At 41.6% G+C, this 22,789-nt stretch overlaps 1 protein-coding gene across 2 annotated transcripts in view; it reads right to left on the bottom strand.

Moving 5' to 3' along the window:
- Positions 1–4,107: 4,107 nt before the first annotated feature.
- The window catches only part of LOC128982745 (transcription factor kayak), a 70,114-nt gene continuing 51,432 nt past the window's right edge, over positions 4,108–22,789 (bottom strand). For both annotated transcript variants that reach the window (XM_054401690.1, XM_054401691.1), the window contains exons 2-5: positions 22,064–22,223; positions 20,656–20,828; positions 6,723–6,830; positions 4,108–5,087 (exon numbers count right to left, since the gene is read on the bottom strand). In XM_054401690.1, coding sequence (XP_054257665.1) covers positions 4,611–5,087; positions 6,723–6,830; positions 20,656–20,828; positions 22,064–22,223 — 918 coding nt within the window. In that variant the 3' untranslated portion in view covers positions 4,108–4,610. The remainder of the gene's footprint in view (positions 5,088–6,722; positions 6,831–20,655; positions 20,829–22,063; positions 22,224–22,789) is intronic.

Below are 22,789 nucleotides of genomic sequence, written 5' to 3'. Positions count from 1 at the left end.
AACTTGCTGACTTACAGACCTACACCATATCACTTAACTAACCAACCGACACCTATCAATACCGAACAGACCGTCCTTGTGGACAACCAAACTCCCTTCCTTGGTTGTTCAAATATTCCTTTAAAAAAAAATAGTAATTAAAGCAAACAGTATTGAAGTAGAGAAATAGCTTTTGGCCTTATATTTAAAGTGATCTTGATATAGATTCAGTGCAACCCATTATTCAGATTAGGCTCCTTGACTAAATATCCTTTAAGACCACATAAAGTACTAAAGTAGATTTTTTCCCACCAATTAAAAATTTAATTTGCTCTGTGGTCTATTTTGTGTGATTGGCTATTTCCTATTTCGTATTAGAGTCGTGTGATGACACATAAAACTGAAACCTGATTGAGTGGTTGGTTTACCTTCCACATATTTACATCTGAGTGACTCTAATACGCTAGTGGTCTAAATGCATACTGTAGCCTTGTTGACACCTCTCTAGCGTATTTTAATCAGGTGAATGCTACTTGGAGAGTTGGACTCTGGAAGTATAATTCCCCGCTCGACTAGCTATCCTTGGCAAATTATCTTTTGTAACGTATTCTAAAGGAAACTACCCCTCCCCTACCCTTGACACGTTACAGTCCTCTGATTTTAAGCTCGTAAGCCACCTCAACCTTCCTCAACTTATAAGCTGACATGTTTAATGTAGATATTAAGTTCAATAGCGGAATCGATATATTCATAAATATCAGAACTACTCCTTTAAATTAATAATTAAAACCCTTATAACCTGTGAATAGTATTAAGCACTTTTCTATAAACAATCACATATGAATAATAAAATATGTTTCATTGGATGGATGCTTCAACAATAAATATATGTACAAGACCTGTTAATAAATAACCTGTTGTAAATTATTTTGCTAGCAGTGCTGAGGAGAGTTATTCCCCGCCAGTTGCCACATTGTGTAAGGTCACCCTTTTTCGGCAGTTTGGCTAGCAACCCTGTTCTCCAGTCCTCAGGTATCTTCTCCTCATCCCATATTTTTCTTAACAATTTATACATGATTTCTTCTGAGATTGGTGGGCTATTTTTGAAAAACTCTGCAGGTACTTCATCTATTCCTCCGGCCTTGTGGTTCTTCATTTCCTTGATGGCTGCCTTTATTTCTTGTTTAGTTATTCACACTTTAGCTTTGCCCTACAGGTCATCAAAATCCCAATGTATTTCTTATGTAGAAAATATTTTGTTTACTTAACAGACAAATAATTTGTATTAATTACAGCTGTTCATTGTAAACACATGATACATACAAGAACGTTCATTTTCAGAGCGAGTTCGTTTTCAGTTTCGATAACTGGAGTGGAGTGATTGATAACATTATCTTTGAGTTGACTCTTTTAATTCATCGGAAATTTTTACTGTTATTCGTTTTGAAAAAAACGCCTGTAATACTTTGCAATTGCTCGAATTCGAGCAATAAGTTGTAACGTCTCAATGACTTAAATCTGAATTTCATTTAATTGTATTTATTTTATTTTGTATTTTTTATCAAAGTTTCTCAGGGATGGGTTCTTTGCCACGTGACTGATTTTATCCTAACTGCAGAATGTGTGAAATGTGAGATATAATGTTAAGTTATACAGAGCCACTATGTGTAAGTGTTATTTGGTCGCAGCACTCTTAAAATAAGGTGCCAGACAACTACCAAATATGCGTGCTTGTTTAGTGTTAAGCCGCAGCACCAGCGGTCAGCCGGGGCCTGACAAATGCTTTGTATGGAGTCAAATTGTTTATTGCCACTACTTGTAAGTGTTATTTCGGTCGCAGCACTCTTTAAAAAGGTGCCAGACAACTACCGAATGTGCGTGAGTGTTGAGTGTTAAAGCCGCAGCACCAGCGGTCTGCCGGGGCCTGACAAATACTTTGTGTGTAGGCCTATTCTAATTTCTATCCTACTTACTTATCTAATTCAAATTACCTTATTAATATTTCAAATGAGTACACAATTGGGACTGACCTTATTCCTTGTTTTTATTTTCTTTCACAAATACAAATTTGATTACTATTAATTATTGTTTTATTTGCGCCTGGCAAATGGTTTACACCCGCAGCGCTGACTGTCAACTCGTGAAGTGAAGACTGGCCCGTGGACTGCTGTATTTATACCCGATTTGGTTGCTATGGAGACCATGGAATGTTCTAGAACTTTAAACCCAGATGTTTCCACCAAAAGTTATCTTCCTTTTCCGGCAGCCTGACGTCATCGCTGCCCGCTTGATCGTCGTTGATCCATCAGCTGCTGTCGGCTGGAGCTCGAGCCGTCAGAGAATCCATTGCAAACCAGCAAACAAACATTCAATAAATGCAACAAATAAATATGTTTTAACTACTTAGTTAGTTGTTACATTTACATGTTCATCCCCCTGTGTGTGAAATAAAATAGTAATGTACATTCACAACTGTAATTGCGTTGCTGAAACATTTACAATGGACAACCCAACCCAAATACGGTAAGTGGGTAAGCCAACCCAGGTACGGTAAGTGGGTAGAAACATTCCTGATTGCCACCATTCACAAAACAAACTACTAGAAACATTGCCACATTAGTAATTTAAAGAACATCAAGAAATACCCAAACCATGAAAAATGCGAGATAGGCCCACTCCAATCACAATTGATCCAACCAAAACCCAACCCAGCCCAGGCACAACACAGCCCAAATGGTCAAGCTAAATTGAAACATTACAAAGTGCACTATTATATATAAATACATGTATTATCACACAAAGTGTGGATGATATTAAAAAGAAGGATTACTGGTATCCTAAAATGATTGGTCTATTGGATTGTATCATATGTACAAGTAACATACCAAATAACTTCTCGGATAGCATTTTGATGATATTACAGATAAAATACGTTTAGAACAATGTTGTATTTTCTGGTTAGTAATGTATATTGTAATGCAACTGAAACGCAAACTTATTTGCTTCCAAGAGGTAAACCCGCATATGAGGTATTTTAGCAACTAGACCTGTCCTCTCTCGGCAGGAGCGGTTGGAGGGTCTCCATGCTAATGAGGGGTAGAAACCTGGGACCTGGGACCCTTAAGGGAGATGTCCATTTTGCGTTTATGTGTGTGGATGTTGTGTACAGAGCTACAGACTACGCCTACAGTTCGATTTTGATAAAATTTTGGAATGTTCTGAGACTAATTGTAAGTGGGTATCTCCAAACAGGCATTTTTTGAAATCTTGATTTTTAATAGTATTGTCTTAAGATTCAGTATAAAATTTAAAAAAATTTTCACTTTTCAATTTTTTTTAAATTAGTACAGTAGTCTTGCAAACTCAGCACTCGATAACCCGGCAGTCCGGATAACTCAACCATCACTTGGCTCAGAAAATTAGTGATTTTTTTTTGTTAAATATGTATGTACAGTATACTTTTTTATTTCCTAAGGTATCAAAGATTTGTTGTACTATATCTGATGACTTAATACTGACTTGTAGTTTGTAATATAAATATAAATAAAAACAGTGGTTAAAAAGCTTAAAAATTGTATTGTATGTAGTGTATTGGACTGGCTGGGATCCGATCTGTGAGACAGGCTGCAGTATGTTGAGGTTGATGACTTATGATCTGAGGGGGTGTTCCTCTGCTGCTTATACTTGGTCCTCTGCTGTTCGTACTAGTAATAACTATTATAAGGGTTTCGACAAGCTAACGGGATAAAGATGTGTCAGTTTGCCAATACCGTTTAAGCCGCTGTTCACAAGGGGCGAGTTACAAGCTACACGCCAGCGTGTAAGAAGCTGGCCAGTCTTTGAGTGCGCTTGTATTCGTTCACACGATGATTTTTCCACTTGCTCAGTAGCTGGCTTCCAGACCAATTGGGTGTGTTTTAATTGTGAAATATTACTGGTTGTGTTGGTGTATGCGTACATTTAAAATGAAGTGGACTGTGGCAAACATACTGGCCTTGTGTAAATGTGGCTTTGATGATTTTTTAAGTTTCTATTATGAGATTCAAAATTTCAGGGTTTTAACCATCGCTACTTTTTAATAGATCAAAACATGTCAGAAGGATTAGGAAATCAAAGTGTGAAAACACGTTTAATTGTATAAAAAAAGTTTATTCATCTTACAAATACCTCCAAATGTGTGTTACAAGGCATGTGGTGGCAATTTATCTTTGGTAAGAAAACATATTGCAAAATATTTCCTTATATTGCGGCATCATATTGACAAACAAACTCATAGAAAAGCTTAACATCACAGGCATATTGTTTATTCTATCTTCCTTACTTTATAATGGTAAATAATCTCTATACATTATAAATATACTATCTAGAAATAAAATGCTGGAGGCAGAGTTCAAAACTGCAAACAAATCTACGACAAATGAGATCAGTCGATATCTCGGTACAACTAGGCTGCTACCAGGCACCCTACTGTACCGAAGCACCGATACAGTTAATTAACTTCAGCAATATATATTACATTCATAAACACAATAACTTTACAATTATTCAATAATACCTAATATAAATTTGATTTATTAATAATCTGTTAACACTTAAATAAATAATATATGTTGCATTTGTGAGGCCTAATGTCAGAGGGAGACAAGCTTGTTTGGCAATGTGTCAGGGCTGGACAAATCAACACAGCCGCTACGCTGCTGAGTGGCGCAGGAGGGGATGAGAGGACCAGACACAGGTGTGAGGCCAGTGCCTCCGTCCATGAGGGAGTCAAAGTTGAAAGGCATACCAGCTGTGGGGGTGGTGATCGGTACCCCGGCTACCTCAGACGTAGCCACATTGATCATTTTGCGAGGGGCGACAGGTAGTGATGTGGGCCGTGGTCTCTTGGTCTCAAATGATTTTTGGTCCATCTTCGCAGGTGCAGATCCCAACAAGAACTTATTGGCATTGAGGCTAAAAGGCTTCACATCTGGGGGTGAGTCTGATCTGTTCAACCGACAAGTCGCTTTGTGAGCTTCCAAAATGAATTCTAAATCTTCTCTCTCTGTTTTAAGCTGTTCAATTTCTTGCAACAAACTATTTTTTTTGTCTTCAAGGCCTTCTGTCTCCTGTAAAACAAACAAATCATTACTTCACACATTTGAAATAAACTAATGTTGAATTAATCAATAAAAATGTAAAGACCAAACCACTCATTGTTCTGTGGTGTTGTTGCCAGCTCATCCCTGTTCCTGTAACAATGGCTTCCAACCCAATTTCCCCATCTCCTTGCCGTTTTATAAAATTATCAAATTCTAAAAAGGGATTATTAGTTCTCATGTTTGCCGTTGTTTCCATGAATTCGATACAGTCTACAATTTAATTAGTGTGCCTAGCATGTAGTAGGGCCTACAGTAGGTAATGATTGTCAAAAATCCCCAAACACCAATACAGAAATCCCAACAAAAATTAGGTTTTGTAATATCTCGATCCGTCAGTGTTACCGGTACACATTTCTTGAACGTATTCATTTGACCTGACATCAGGCAAGTTAACTTTACTACCATGACAACAAGATGTGTATATTTTTTGTGTATTGTGTATTCACTTCCAATGTGAAGTTGCATAGCAGAACTGGCATATTACAGTTCATCTCACCAAGTGACATACAAAGGTAGTGTGTATGTGGAGTCCTTACTGTTATTAGACCAGACCTCTCTTCTACTCTTCTCATACGCATAAGATCTCTTATAATTTGTCTCCTGTTTTCAATATTTCTTCTTTGAACTCTAAGCATTTTCTGTTCTTCCAACAAAACTTATTAACTGTTTACATTGGTCTATAACCTCCTGAATATTACAAACATAAATATTTACGCCTAAAAAAGCGATTGGTGTCGATGATTGCACCACTCTATCAGCTGACGATAGCGACGACAATTTAACCAACTAACACTGAAATAATCATCATATTGCCTGCTATTGATAATATTTTATGATAAACATGCCCTTTCAAATAGCCTTAAGTGAAATAATCATCATGGTTGACAATTTGAATTTTGTAAATGAGTAAATAAAAATATAAACTACTAACTTTGTACCGAAGGTATCTGTACCGACATTTCACCATCGATTCTCGGTCCTGGTACTTTTCCCAAGAACCGGTGGAACTGACATTTGACATTAAGTACCGTCCCATCACTAGTATAAACCTATTCCATGAAATTCTACAATGTATGTACCAAGTTTTGTGGTCAGCCGTGTCTGAGTTTATCACTGCCAAACATACAAATATATAAACCAACACCCTTTGGAAGTTGGTGCCACTTTACTTGTAGCAGATAGTTTTATACTTATAGATACCATTCATTCTGTGGCTAGTGCTTTGAAAGCTGTGTGGTTTGCTGGTATTACACTCTAAATTAATTGAAATAGGACATTCTGTAGGGTTGGTTTTATAAATCATTGGATCATTCAATGATTTCATTTAATACCATACCAGCTTATAAGGGTTGTGTATTTCTAGATCAGAGACAATATATTTATCTAGAGGAGAGACAATATATCTGATAGGAGGGTCTATGATATAATTATAACCAATGGACGTGGTAAAATCCCCAGTAGCCTATAGGAAATTTTTCCCGTTTGACTTTGGCAGATCAACCTATTGTAAAAAAAACTCATCAATGACTAATCTTTTTAGATAAATAATTTTATGTGAAACAAAAAAGAATTTAACATTAGATAATAATAGTTTATGGTTACCTCCAGCAATTCGTTCGTGTGATCAAGTCTTCGTTTTCGACATCTAGCTGCCGCCAGTTTGTTTCGTTCTCTCCGGACTTGCCTTCTTTCTTCTTCCTCGGGAGATATCTGTTGATATTCATACAAAATGTTAGAAATAGAAAGGGCAACATCAACATGACAATGTTTCAGTGAGGTATGGCTTGTAAATAAATTTAGGTAGCTAGAATTAAATGAAGCAAGAAAATGGTCAATTTTCTTGTGACCAGAAATTTTTATTTTCTATAATTTAATAAATGGATTTGTCTCTGTGCAATTAGCTCAGTGGTAAGCAGGAATGTGGTGTTCTGCCATAGCATTGAACGTACAATTATGGTCTATAATTTTATATGTTCAATCAATCAATCAATCAATAAAATCTTCATTCAAAACGTACAGATACATTGTACATGAATGCGTCATTATGTTATTTTTAAATAACATAAAGGAATATATTACATAAAGTTAAAAGATTTTATAATAACAGTTTTTAGATAAAATAATACATTGCTTAAAGTTAGATAAAATTAATACATTACTTAAAGTTAAAAAAATCATCCAGACTATAAAAAGAATTTCCTATTAAAAATTGTTTCAGTTTCTTTTTAAATTTAATTGTGCATTGCTCCTTCCTTATGTCATCTGGGAGTTGATGGATAAATTTAATGCCAATATACTGAGGACTTTGCTTATATTTTTCTTTTTTATGATTGTTAATTGTGAAATTTTGTTTATATCTAGTATTGTAATTGTGGATATCCTGTTGTCGCTCTAATTTTGATTCATTATTTTTTACATAAAGAATTGTTTTATAGATATACAGGGTGTCCCGGAACTCTCTACCAATATTTTAGGGTATTGCTCCTGGGTAAGAAACATAACTAAATATCATATTTAAACTTTCCGGAAGTCCTTAGTTACTCACACAGCCGCCATTTTGTTTTTTTCAGTTATTAATTTTTTTCTAAAGAATGGTTGAACATACGAAATGGAAACTTTGCACAAACATTTATGACAACTAGACAAAGCTACCAAAAAATTATCACGATTATTTAAGTTCATACAACAAAATGGCGGCCATTTAAAATTTGTGTAAAATCAATGGTTTTTGAGTTATTTAAGAAAGAAAATTTTAAATGGCCGCCATTTTGTTTTATGAATTTGAAAAATCGTCATAATTTTTTTGTAGCTTTATATAGTTGTCATAAATGTTTGTGCAAAGTTTCAATTTCGTATGTTTAACCATTCTTTAGAAAAAAAATAATAACTGAAAAAAACAAAATGGCGGCTGTGTGAGTAACTAAGGACTTCTGGGCAATTTAAATATGATATTTAGGTACGTTTCTTACCCAGGATCAATGCCCTAAAATATTGGTAGAGAGTTCCGGGACACCCTGTATAAACACGGAACTGTTAAAATTTCCAAATCTTTGAAATATTTAAAGAATTTTTGCTAGAGGTTCTTTCTAAATTTAGGATGTGTCTAATAGCTTCCATTTGTAATAATAAAATTCTTTTTAAATTTTGATTACTCGTACCCCCATAAATTTCAATGCCATAAGTTATATGGGAGTGAATGTGGGCATAGTAAACTGTTTTAAGGGTTTGTACATTGCAAAAAGGTTGAAGTCTATTAATTATAAAGATTCCAGAACTTATTTTCTTACAAACATGATCATGTCAATGTCATAATTGTTGTTAGATACACATTGCCAAGAATACATGTAAGATATGACTTCTGGAGAATGCATTTTATTCACTGAAGACTTGACTTCCTAATAAATGTATAATTATTTTTAAGCATTCAATATTTTGATTGTTGTTGTTTGTTTGTTATAAGTACCTGGGGACCGAGCTTTGCTTGGGGAACTTTATTAGTATACTCTGAGAGTGTTCTTTTCTTTGGTCAATGTCATCTGACCCGAAAAAATTTTGTTTTGCAGTCTATTTAACTTCTGTTAAAATAATATCGTTGAATGAAATAATGAGAAAAAAGGTTTTTTTTACCCCGTAAACTGCCTAAACCTAAACTATAGAAAATACCCAGTATTTTTCACGCTGAATTAGAAAAAGGCTATCAGTAGAAAGAAAATCTTCATACCTTCCTTCCCTTGAAGTATTAGTCACTGCAAGAACTTGGGTTTTATCTTAATTTTCCTAAAATGTAATACCATTTCCCGGAAACTCAGGACTTTTTCCGACAGAAAACAATTACATTTTTGGATTTAGTGAGAAGAATTCAGTCTGGGGACACATTATAAAGCAATTGTTATTAGGGTGGGTTATATTGAACTTTTACCATGAACAATACTTCACATTTAAATGTTAGATGCATTTCAAGACCAATTGTGGAGGGACAGAAGAAGATAAGAGGCCTAGTGAACACCTAAACCAGGAGATATCCAGAACGGGAGAGGATATGTATGTATAGACCTGGTAAATTTAGTATGGCATAGAACTTTTAAACTTGAACACAATGGAACAGCCACCAATGCTGAAAATGTATTGGTTAAAATTTTATTGTATTTTTTGTACTTTCCACACAATTACTCTCTCCCCTTACCCATTATAATTGTTTCCCTTACAAAAGTAATAGAATGTCCAATTTTTGACGTCAGGCTAGTGGGAGAAAAAGTGTGTCACTTTGCGGATGGTGTAAATTTTGTCGTAGGATGCAAGGCCCTAAAGTGGACATGTTACTTCACACCTGGGGCCCTATTTTTGAAATGGTTAACAGTTGAGTCAATCGTCAACACTCAACTCAACCAACAACAGGATTTGGTATTTTTGTAATCCAACAGTTGAGAAGTGAGTTGGGAATCGCTAGTTGAGTGATTCGTTTGGAAATGAATGCATACGACCGCACAAAATTCAGATGATGTCATTTTGAACCAATCACAATGCAGAGTTCTTGCGATTTTCGATCTAACCTCTTGCTCTAAAATCTGGATCCTTTAATCAGCTAATCTCAATCTACCATATTTCGAGACACTGAGGTAACTGTCAACTCCGTTCGTGAGAGATTGAGGTTATGTCTTGCTTAATCTAAGTGATTGCAAAAGTACCTTGTATAAGTATTCAAAATAAAATTTACTATGGATGCTTGTTTTAGGCTGTAGCTCATTATTAGGCATACCCTAAATAAATTATTTGCTTTCTTCGTCTCTATTTTAGAACACATCACCTTATTTTAGTTCCCTTCATAGTTTTTTTTTCATGGGTTTTTTAATTGTGTTTGTATTGAGGTTAAAGCTTAAATGGATGTTTGCCATTGCACTGAACGCATACTGTACTTAAATTAATTTAATCCCTTTATTAGGTGAATTATGGTATTGAAACAAACTAACTATGATATTGTTTCCCTTTACCACAATCTTTAATAAATCATAATAACAATTATCTTTAATAAGTTCAATTAGTAGGCCTAGTCTATTTCAAAGTATTGCAAACACTGTAACGACCCAAAAGCCGTCAAGGGGATAAAAGCCGTTTTTAAGTTTTATTTAGAAGTATTAGTTTTCGTTCGGGGTAAACCGCGCCCGCGTTGACAACGGCATCGAAGGAGCAGGCCTACGTCATCGTAGTGGGGAGGAAATTAGTTAGCTACCCTGCCGCCAGGAGCGATGGGGAAGAAGGGCCAGAGGAGCCGACCTCGAGTTCAGTTGTCTACCGGCTTCAGATTGATAAGGACGTCGCTGTTTGGAGCAATCCAACAATTAGCAAAGACCCGAGTCATCCTGGTGAGTTAAATAAAGTTTTCCCCTTGGTGGTGGAGCCCTTAACTATTGTGTGCTACCGTTATAGGATTCCGTTTATTTTTAGTTGTAGAGAAGTTTTAATTTTTATTTTAATTGTGCCGCAAAAGCGCGCTGCGCGCGACTTGCACGCTTTTTCCCGCCGTCAGCACACATACCCTCGGCTCTTACTCGCCACGAAATTTATTCAAATCACCCGAGTAATATCCGTAGGGATTATCCCGTTACCCCGAGCCGTCTTACGTAAATTTTGGTTTAAGAAACCCCGTACCGACTCTGGTGATCGACCGAGTCTAATTTTCCCGACAAGTTTACTTTGGTGATTACCAAGTATAACGACCGAATCACGTTTTAGTTCAGTTTCTAATTAACTAGGCTTATTCGCATTTCGATAGGTTATTCAAAATTCTAAATTTAACTTTACATATTTTTCGAGTGGCTATGATGAGCACTTGTTGAAGGTAAGCTTAACATTGTAAGCATTATTGTTGTAATTAATATTCTGAGCCAATAAACTCGAAACGATAATTAATTAACGAACACGTTAGAGTCCTGGACTATCTCATAGTAGGCTAAGCTATCTGGACAAATTTAAGGTGTGACAGAATTTCAGGTGAGACGACAATTACGTACTTTAAAATCTCAATTTTGTCTCTCAACCCGAAATTTCGTCATATCAAATGGCGATCCGAACAGGGACTATTGAATGTTAAATATATTTTTATGGCGCCCGAAGGCATAGTCGATAATTAATTGTTTTGGCTCAGAATTTAATAAATATTACACATACGAACATTACCATAATCAGTGTTGTGTACGAGACGTTACAGTGGAATATTGGTTGTATACCGTAGAACTAGATACGATTAAACGTCAGTACTGTTGTTTAACGTACTACGTTTGTGTAATAGAATTACAGGATATTTATTGGAATTTAATTGACTTCGAACTTAACCGTTTATACACCGTGTTTATCTGTACCATTGTTTATACATTTCCTCTGATAATTTATTATTATTCGATTATAATTATTTAAGTAGGAAATAGTTAACACTGCCTTTCGATTTAATTAAGAATATTCTGTAAGAATTGTTCTGCATCAAGAAGTCTAGTCGACCTGTTAGTTCACTAGTGTTGCGCTTGCCTATTGTTCTCTGTATGAATGGGCAAGAGATAAGAGCGGCCCGATCAGCTGTTTGATAACGGTTTGTTATTGGAGTTTCCCCGTAGTTCTTTCAATTCTAGTGGGCTTATTTCTGACAATATTTACATCCATTGCATTGCGTAATATTTATAACGAAATTGACGCGCTTTAAATATTTGGGATCAGAACTGTTTTATAATAATATTGTTGATTAACATATTGTTATACTTCTGGTTGTCCTAATACTTAACAGCAATTAGAATACCCCAGTTTTATTGTATTGTAATACAATATTGTTACACACAGGAAATAACATTGTTTAATATAATAATACAGGATTATTATATTTTGGATTGAGCCTAATTACGACGGTTTACGTATACGTTAGTGATATAATAATATTGTTGGTTAACATATTATTGTATTGCTCAGTAACAATTAGTTCACAACGATCATTAGGCTAACGTATTATCGGAACTTTGTTTACTTTTTTTCGATTGTAAACATTGATTGTAGGGGTATTGTATCAGTGGTTTAAATATTATACTGAACATTTGCGATTAGCGACGAGCCTTACGACAGTTACACAGTCTTTTACGTATTTTTTCGACAACAACCATTATCGTCGACTGTTGTATTTCCTAATAATAATTTAAAAATGACACCTTGGGAATTATTTTTGCGCCTTTGGACTTATCTTTTCCCAGTTATGTATGTGCTGACTCCAGATGAATCCGGGAAAAGGCCCTCGCGCAAAAACAATGACCCGCCGCCAACTGCTACCGCTACCGCCGTCACTACCGCTCCCACCGTCACAACCGCTCCCGCTGTTACTACCGCTCCCGCCGTTACCATCACACCCGCCGTTACCACCGCTCCCACCGTTACCACTACAGCTGCCGTTACCACTTCAACGTTTGTCGCTACAGCAACCACCGCTGCTACTGCTGTTACCACCCGTGGGTCTACGGAATCGTCCGTGCCGCGCACACCGTTTGACGATCCGCGCGTCGGGTGGATTTATAGACTGAGCAAAGAGGAGCTGCAGAACGAGATGAGTAAATACGGCCTTTCTACGGCAGGTACGGCTGAGGAACTTAGGAAGAGTTTTGTGGATTTTTGGCGATCGCCATTCTCCGCAATTACCCGTACCGAACCCTACCGGACCGTTGACCCTCCACGCACTCTTAATATCCCGCCGGCGAATTACGGGTTGGAATACGCGTCTAAGGACAAGTTAGGCGTACATACCGCCCTCGACGAACGTGACAGTGTACGGGAGATACTTGGGTTGTCACCGAATGCGGACTCTACGCTAGTGAGACGGGTCCTAGCCTCAATGGTGAATACCTTGAGGTCAAACGACGCGACTCCCACGGGACACTACGCGACCGACACGGTTCCCGCTCACGCCGCACCCCCTACCACGAATTATGCCGATCTGTGCTACGGTGCGGTACCACGTCCTAACGCCTCGGCAACTCGCGAGTTGCGAGATGCCGATCCATCGAGCCACGCTGGCCCCTCAGGCCGCCAATCGCTAGTCGGAGCCTCCATTTACAACGTCGTTCGTAAGTGGAACCTTCGTTTTGATGGTCGCAAAGACCCGGTATCGTTCCTGGAACGCTTGGAGGAGCTAATGGAGGCGTATTCCTTAGCCCCAGACCAGGTCTTCAGGGCTCTGCCGGAACTGTTGACTAGTAACGCCTTGTTATGGTACCGCAATAACCGGGAAGCGTGGGCCGATTTCCAGGATTTTCGTAGCCATTTCGAAATCCAATATCTACCTCTCGGTTATCGCCGTAACTTGGACGAAGAGATTCGTAAGCGGACACAGGGTGACCAAGAGCCGTTTAGAGATTTTGTAGTCGCGTTAAGCACGCTAATTCGAAGGAGAGGATCCATTTCGTCCCACGATAAGATTGACTTGATTTATACGAATATGCGACCCGAATACAAGCTTATGGTTCGACGCCAGGACTGCTTGACTCTGACCGAACTGATTAAGCGTGCCGAGGAGTACGAGTCCTACGTTAGGGATAAGAGCACGTTTCGTCCTCCACCCCCTCCGGCTATCTCTCTCATTCCTGAAACCGCGTATCACGGGCGAAGGCGTTCTGAACGTCCGGTCGATAACGCCGCAGTCACTGCTGAGCCACCACGCGAACCGAGCTCCCGGACCTACCCGCAGCACCAAAGGTACGACCGCGCGCGACAAGGACCGAGTTCGCGACCCAAGGCACAAACCCTATCCGTGCCCAACTCCCACACGAGTGTGAGAGGGGTGGCACTGGAGAAAACCGTCCACGTGAACAACCAGTACGTTTGCTGGAATTGTGACCGTATGGGGCACTTGTTCCGCGACTGCCCCGAACCAAGAACATGGAAGTGTTTTTATTGCAAAACCAAAGGCGTCTCGACCGCAAAATGCAATTGTAAGGCGGGAAACGCACACAGGATTCAGCTAAGGAGGGGGAGGCTGAGTCCAAATCCCCGATCCGGACCACAACCCCCCAAGAATGGAGCGCGTGGCTCCAACGAATAAAAGATTTTCCTGTCTCGACCAATCACGATGTTGTTTCCCTCGATACAAGACCCTTCGTAACCGTAGAAATTTTCAGTCGACCGTTTAGGGCACTCGTGGATACCGGCGCTATGGTCAGCCTCATTGGTGACCGTCTCGCAACGTTTTTACAATCCCGAGGGGTCCCGCCTATAGACAGCGATGTCGATATAAGAATGGCGAATGGCATGCTGTCTCACATCACGACTGGATACCGAGTTCGCGGATTATTCGGCGAACTCGAATACGAATGGGACGCGTTGCATGTGACGGGATTGGCTTGCGATTTAGTCTTAGGAATATCGCAAGTTAACGACCTCGGCTTGGTGCGATTTGAACTCACTGTAGAACGAGGTCCTGGAGAATGTTCCGGACCCACCAACGACGTAGCTGCAGTGAGTAGGCTGTCGGTTGATCAGAGCGTGCGACTAGAGACGTTTCTAGCTAACGAACTCGCGCTCTTCGATAAGGTCAGCGGCAAAACCCACCTTATAGAGCACGTGATAACTCTTAAGGAGGGTGCCGAACCGGTGAAACAGCGATCGTACCCACGTAATCCGGCAATGCAGGATATTATTAAGGAAGAAGTCGAGACCATGCTTAAGGATGGGGTTATCGAGCCTGCGAATAGCCCCTGGAGCTCTAACATCGTGATGGTTAAGAAATCTTCCGGCGGGCTGCGACCTTGTGTAGATTTGCGACGAGTTAACGAAGCCTCGGTGCGTGACGCATATCCTTTGCCCCGAATAAATTTTATCTTGGAGAAATTGAGGACGGCAAAGTTTATCAGCACACTCGACTTGAAGCAGGGCTATTGGCAAGTTCCTCTCTCGGAGAATAGTAGGCCAATCACTGCTTTTACCGTGCCTGGACTTGGTGTTTACCAGTTCACCGTGATGCCGTTTGGCCTCCATTCCGCTGGTGCTACGTTCCAACGACTCCTAGACCGAGTGATAGGCCCGGAACTTGAGCCCTACGCGTTCGCCTACCTCGACGATTTAGTTCTGGTATCTACTACTTTCGACAAACACCTTGACTTGTTACAGGAGGTATTCGGTAGGCTAAGAAACGCCGGATTACGACTAAACCCGGAGAAATGCAACTTCTGTAAGACGGAACTACGATACCTCGGACATATAGTAAATGATCAGGGCATAGGCACCGATCCCGAGAAGGTAGCTGCCATCAAACACTTCCCCCGACCTATCAACGTCAAAACCCTGCGGAGCTTCCTTGGTTTAGCCTCCTGGTATAGACGTTTCGTCCGTGATTTTGCCGACACTTCTCGACCTTTGACTCAACTTTTACGCAAAGATTGTAAGTGGAATTGGGACACAGAGCAGGAGCGGGCTTTTGAATCTCTGAAAGACAAGCTCGTTACCGCACCGATACTTGCGTGCCCCGATTTCTCAAAAACATTCGTCTTGCAAGTTGACGCTTCCGATTATGGTCTAGGCGCGGCGCTCACTCAGGACAACGACGGGAAGGAAGCTGTAGTAGCGTATGCGAGTCGTCTTCTCACTAATCAGGAGAAGAACTACTCTACGACCGAGAAAGAGTGCCTGGCACTCGTATGGGCAGCGAAGAAGTTTAGGCCGTACCTTGAAGGTTACCGGTTCGTAGCCGTCACCGATCACGTGGCTCTCAAATGGTTGTTACGACATCCCGAGCCAACCGGACGGCTAGCGCGCTGGATAATGGAGTTACAGCAACACGACTTTGAAGTTAAGTACCGCAAAGGGACCCTTAACCGTGTTGCTGATGCCTTATCCCGTCAACCGAACGTCCCGGTAACCCCCGACGTGAACGTCACGTCAGCCGAAGGTCGAGGCGGTACGGAAGCCTCTAGCGACGCCGCACCCTCTTCACGTGACGACTGGGTAGCCGTCCTGTCGAGTAAAGTTAGGGCGAACCCTACAAAGTACCGGCATTACAACGTTCGAGGGACAAACTTTACAAAACGAAGACCAATAAGAGCAACGGGGAATTGAGCTGGAAGTTATGCGTTCCAGAGGACCTGCAGGCCGAAGTTCTGCGCGAGACCCACGACCTGACGATAGCCGGTCATCTCGGGTCAAGAAAACCTTGGCGCGTGTGAACGAGAGATATTTTTGGCCTGGCTGGAGGAAATCCGTCAAGGCATACGTACGTTCCTGCCGAAAGTGTCAAGCATACAAGGTCCCTCAGGATAAGCCGGCCGGACAGATGTATTACCGTAACCCTAAGGGCCCGTGGCATGTTATTTCCACCGACTTGATGGGCCCGCTGCCTCGTTCGAAGAGCGGAAACACATTTATTCTGGCTTTCCAAGACGTATTTAGCAAGTGGACGGAGATGTGCCCTATCAGATCAGCTACCGCTAAGAACGTAGCGTCCAAGTTTAGGGAGCGAATTCTCCTACGATACGGGTCTCCAGAAGTCTTACTTTGCGATAACGGGGTCCAGTTTGTGTCGAAAGTGTTTAGAGACTTGGCTGAGGATTGGCGCATCGAATTTCGCAACACGGCGCCTTACTCTCCTCAGTCGAACCCCATCGAGCGCCAGAATCGCGTGATCAAGACCATGGTGTCACAGTACGTGGGCGAAGACCATCGCACTTGGGACACGCATCTGCCTGAGTTCCAGTTCGCGTTGAACTCCGCGATTCATGACTCAACGGGTTACTCTCCGGCGGTCCTATTACTGGGCAGACGGCTGCGCCCACCGCGAGCCCTGGCAGATTCCCACCTAGGTCTAGCCGAAGCGTCCGTCGACGAGTCGTTGGAGGATATCCACGACCAGCGTCAAGCGCGGTTCCGCCATATCTACGACAAATGCCGTAAGAATCTGGAGGCTGCTTTCCGGCGACAGGCCAACTACTACAACCTACGACGCAGGCCCGCAAATTTTAACGTAGGTGACGTGGTGCTACGCAGAATGCGCACGCTCTCCTCGGCCGCTGATTCCGTCGTAGGCAAGTTGGCACCGAAATTCCGAGGGCCATGTACAATACGAGGGCGTATTGGGGCGAATCTATACTCCGTTTCCGACCCCTCGAGCCGTGCATACGTGACAGTACATGCGAAGGATCTAAAGCCGTTCGTCGAGCGCTAGCACGCGAAATACGAGAGCGACGCGCGAGGTGGCTTACTGGTGGGTCCACGGACATTTGATTACCGTTCGCCACTCGTGCCGGCATGCGCCGCGTGTCACGATATGAAGGTAGAGCGCGCGATACTTTAAGGTTACTATGTGTTTCCCTTCCTTAGGTGGGTCATGTGGTGGCGGGTGCAGTTCATTAGCTTAGAGTTGACGATGCATGTTTGCTTTCAGGTTGAGATCACCCGCTATCACTTTAGACTGCTTCTGCCTTTTTAGCTAGTGCACGATAAGCTTGATTTTCTCCGCTGTAGTAATTGCATGCTTTCCGCTTTCTATTGACACACAATTTTCTGATTTTTCTTACCCGACCCCGACACCGTTCACCCTTCACCGTCATCGTTCTCCCGTTCCATCGTTCTCCGTTTTGTACACGAATTTCCCGCTTGAACCATGTACGCATTCGCCCTACGTCCGAACATCCCAGTCGCCACGGATGAGTTGACGACCCTCTACCCAAACGAGCTGATCTCGGAGGGGGGTTATCGATGCGTTCCTCCGCATCGTTGAGCGGCGCAGCACGCTATTCGGCATGGCCTCCGTTTTCGCGTTGCGAGTCCGGTTCCGTGCTGCCTTTTTGGGTGGGGGCTATGACGCCGTTCAGAATGAACTGGACGAACCGATCTTTTTTGCCGCGACATCGTCCTGGTTCCGCTTTTGTTGACTCACATCAGCGACGTTGGTCATTGGTCGCTGATTATCGCCCGGCCCAAAGATAGACTCATCCTGGCCTACGATTCGGCCGACACAAACTCGATGGCGAGATGCGCTGGGTCCTGGAGTTATTCCGGACTCATGCTCATGACCACCAGCGTGAGTTCGTGTCGACCGAATGGCGTCTGTTAGGGACACCCGAATCGCTTCCCCGCCAGATAGACGACAATTCTTGCGGGATCTACGTTTGCGTTTTCTCGGATTGGGTGGCCCGTGGTCGGAACTTCAACCGTAGTTTTTGCCCACTCGTTGCCGGAAGACCGTTTTCCGGGTCCTCATCCGTCAGCGGTTCGACAATGAAGACTACGGGATGTTGGAGCCAGAAGACCCCAGGAGGGACAACCGGTTCGCCGGCACGCCACCGCCCGTCCAGCCACCCGGATTGTTTTGAGTTCTCCAAAGGACGACGTGGTCCTCGGTCCCTTCACCGACCACGACCCGCTGCTCCAGGAGCTAGAAGAGGCTATTAACGCGCCATCGTGGACGACCGTCTCACCTTTCTTTCCCCCACTGGTGAAAACCGTGGGTGGAGAGGATGCAGGCCTCGTCAGGGTACCGGGACCAGCCACACCATCTGAGGCAACCGCCGGACCCTCCGCCCCGAGGGAGGGGGAAGAGTCATTAACCCAGCCGACAGAGTTCGCCGAAGCGTCTGTAGCAGCTGACGACGACGTTATAATCCTGGACACATCCGACTTGGAAGGCGAGGAGGAAGAGGAACCACCCCGTCGACCCGCGGTTGCAACGGCCGCGCTGGTGGAGGTATCCCCAGCCGACCGTCGCAATGCTCCCGCCGATGCACGTCACGCCCTGATCGCCACCGCGTCGACTAGCCGGCCAGTGCCACGGGAGGTACGCGCCCTCCTGTCCAACTTGCCGTTGGAAGACACGGGGCGGCGCAGGAAGAACCAAAGGATGAAGGTCTTCAGGGAAGACGGTACGTTTTTCCGGGTCCGAACGAAGAAGCTGCGGACAATGAAGGACATCTATTGAGGCGAACGCGCCCATTTAAAGAAGAGTTTTTAGTTTCCGTTTTCTTTGTTTTCGCTCAAGTAGAGCTTCGCGACAGATGTCGTTAATACCCTAAGTTTGGGTATTCTTTTTTTCTTTTTTTTCGTTTTTCTTTTTTTCTCTGCGAGGTAAGAAGGGGGTGTAACGACCCAAAAGCCGTCAAGGGGATAAAAGCCGTTTTTAAGTTTTATTTAGAAGTATTAGTTTTCGTTCGGGGTAAACCGCGCCCGCGTTGACAACGGCATCGAAGGAGCAGGCCTACGTCATCGTAGTGGGGAGGAAATTAGTTAGCTACCCTGCCGCCAGGAGCGATGGGGAAGAAGGGCCAGAGGAGCCGACCTCGAGTTCAGTTGTCTACCGGCTTCAGATTGATAAGGACGTCGCTGTTTGGAGCAATCCAACAATTAGCAAAGACCCGAGTCATCCTGGTGAGTTAAATAAAGTTTTCCCCTTGGTGGTGGAGCCCTTAACTATTGTGTGCTACCGTTATAGGATTCCGTTTATTTTTAGTTGTAGAGAAGTTTTAATTTTTATTTTAATTGTGCCGCAAAAGCGCGCTGCGCGCGACTTGCACGCTTTTTCCCGCCGTCAGCACACATACCCTCGGCTCTTACTCGCCACGAAATTTATTCAAATCACCCGAGTAATATCCGTAGGGATTATCCCGTTACCCCGAGCCGTCTTACGTAAATTTTGGTTTAAGAAACCCCGTACCGACTCTGGTGATCGACCGAGTCTAATTTTCCCGACAAGTTTACTTTGGTGATTACCAAGTATAACGACCGAATCACGTTTTAGTTCAGTTTCTAATTAACTAGGCTTATTCGCATTTCGATAGGTTATTCAAAATTCTAAATTTAACTTTACATATTTTTCGAGTGGCTATGATGAGCACTTGTTGAAGGTAAGCTTAACATTGTAAGCATTATTGTTGTAATTAATATTCTGAGCCAATAAACTCGAAACGATAATTAATTAACGAACACGTTAGAGTCCTGGACTATCTCATAGTAGGCTAAGCTATCTGGACAAATTTAAGGTGTGACAGAATTTCAGGTGAGACGACAATTACGTACTTTAAAATCTCAATTTTGTCTCTCAACCCGAAATTTCGTCATAACACACCAACAAGGATAAAGCCCTTATTTGATAGTCTAGTATTGACACAGTAAATAAAATAAAAATACAATTTATTCTACAGAAAACAATCGCATAAAGTATTGGGTGCTGTTGATAACAAATACATAACCTCTAATCGCAAATCGCAATTAGTAAATTAAAGCAATAACAATATGGCGTTGACTCAAAAAGAGCAATTTTTGCCGAAAGATGAAGAAGAAAGTGCAGTCAACCGTCCACTCAACAGCTATAGGTGGTGAGTAGTTTTGGTTGGATAAGTCAACTATCAATCGTTTGAAAAATACAAAACGATTGGAAAGTGAGTGACTCAACACTCAACTCAACAGTCAACCATTTCATAGTTGAAATAGGGCCCCAGGCCTAGAGGGTTGCGGCAGTTTGATATAGTCTTTGTTGATTTGCAGGATTTGAACCAACAACATGAGGGACAGAAACCCTAAGGTGACTTACATTCTTATCCTTGATAGGTCGACGGCCGCCCATGTTCCTTCGTGTCGTGGTGGGGATGGAGCTAGGTGGGGTGATGGACAGAGTGCTGTCGTTGCTGGAGTGAGAGTCTCCTATGACAGTGCTGCCCCCACCCCAGCTCTTGCGATCTATTAGACTCATGAACAAGCCAGAACCTGCAACCCACATTTCATCTTTTAAAACACTATTCTACTCAAACTAATAGTCTCTTCTACTTAGAATATAAGACACACTACAACACATGTTTTTTAGTTGGGACACATAAGCCTCCATCCTCTATGGTTCTTGTGCCATTTAATTCATATACACAACATTTGTCTGTTTTTTAATATATAATACTGAACTAATAAGTAAACAATTGAAACATAGTTCAAAGGGTTTAAAACTATTCCACATTATAAGAACTTACTGTAACTTCTCTTGATGCAATGTAATAAAGCAAGATAATCAGCCTAGGTAACAATAATACATTCTTTCTTTTGTAGGAGGAGTACTTCAGAGCATTGTGGCGGGTGTTCCCATAATACAATGCCATAGGAGATATGGCTATATAAAAGTGTGTGGTAGATATTAATCAAATATCTCTGAGTAACAACATCTTTAGCTTCCTCAACAGACAAATCACTCTTGACACCTTGGTCACAGACCTGCAGGACATGGTCATTCCATGTTAGTTTAGAGTCCAGCCAGAAAACCAAAAGCTGTGGTAGACATTAATCAAAATATCTCTGAGTAACAACATCTTTTAGCTTCCTCAACAGACAAATCACTCTTGACACCTTGGTCACAGACCTGCAGGACATGGTCATTCCATGTTAGTTTAGAGTCCAGCCAGAAACCCAAAAGCTGTGGTAGACATTAATCTTCTCACATTGCAAACGCAAAGATCGAGTATAACTGCAATAAGCATTTTATACTTATATGCCAACCCCGTACAAAGGACGGGTACTCTGCTAGTATATATATATATATATACATACATACATAGTTCTTCTTTTATAGATATAGATGTTTTTTTTTTATTGAAATTTTGATAGCTTAGTATAAAATAAACAAAATTGCCCAATTTGATTCAAGTATATCCATAAACAGTTTGCTTGTTTATTTATTGTCCATAAGAATAACATGGGCATACAACAACGCTTCAATATACAAAATTATTTCTTTTTAAGCTCTACTAAATTATTTGGAGAGAAATTATTAAATTATGTGTTTTTAGGGTCAATAATGGGAAAAATCTATTTTTACCCCATAAACTCCCCCCCCCCCCCAACATAAACCCCCGTTCCCATACGGTAACAAAAACTCATTAATGTCATAATCACTTAAATCAAAAGTTTTAGTGGTATTTGGCTTGGTCCAGTGATCATTTAATGTGATGTGTTCTCACCGTGAGTGACAGGCTGAACCACAGGAGGCACAAAGCCAGCCTGGTTCTGATGAGTCTCCTCCTGGCACTGCAGGTCGATGAACGTCTGTTCAATGTTGCGAAGTGTCGTCGGTGTTAATGTCGATGTTGTACGAGTAGGAACCCCTGTCAATCCGTCCAACTGCAACACAAATTGTTTAATTAGTTGAGACGCCACTTCTACCTCAACAGTTAGTACTTTTAAACAAAATACATACCGTATTAGGATGAGTGCAATAGTGAATGACCGTTTAGGCTTTACATTGTATCCAACATGGGAAAGTAGGCTTTATCTAAGCTTGTTTACTGTGAAACATGTGTAATATATTGCAGTTTCCATCAATAATCAACGAACCATGATAGATACAACCAACTTTGTTTGTACCAGACGGAGATGCTTTGGTGGGAGGCTTGAAGATGAACTGGTTGGAACACTCATCTTTATTATTGTTACAAAAGGATGAATGGTAATAAGTAAACTGTTGTAGCTAACTTTGTTTGACACGTTCGCTGCCGCAATAGTACTAAATTTTTCATTCATAACCAGCGACGCACATATGCGATGGCCGGTTTGTAGCCTACCCGTAGACTGCAGTCACGTTAAAACAGACTGACGTAGCATATTTGTGTCGGTGTCATATGTTATTCAAAAGCTTATATCTTCATAATGGTCTATTTGAAGACCCTGAATTTTCTGCAGTGGTCTAC

The sequence above is a fragment of the Macrosteles quadrilineatus genome, unplaced genomic scaffold (genome assembly GCF_028750875.1).
Source record: "Macrosteles quadrilineatus isolate MER2022 unplaced genomic scaffold, UCM_ALF_1.0 Scaffold_1__1_contigs__length_201487025, whole genome shotgun sequence".
NCBI classification, from domain to species: domain Eukaryota; kingdom Metazoa; phylum Arthropoda; class Insecta; order Hemiptera; family Cicadellidae; genus Macrosteles; species Macrosteles quadrilineatus.
The sequence above is the reverse complement of the archived record's forward strand: the minus strand, read 5'-3'. Positions and strand labels throughout refer to the sequence as shown.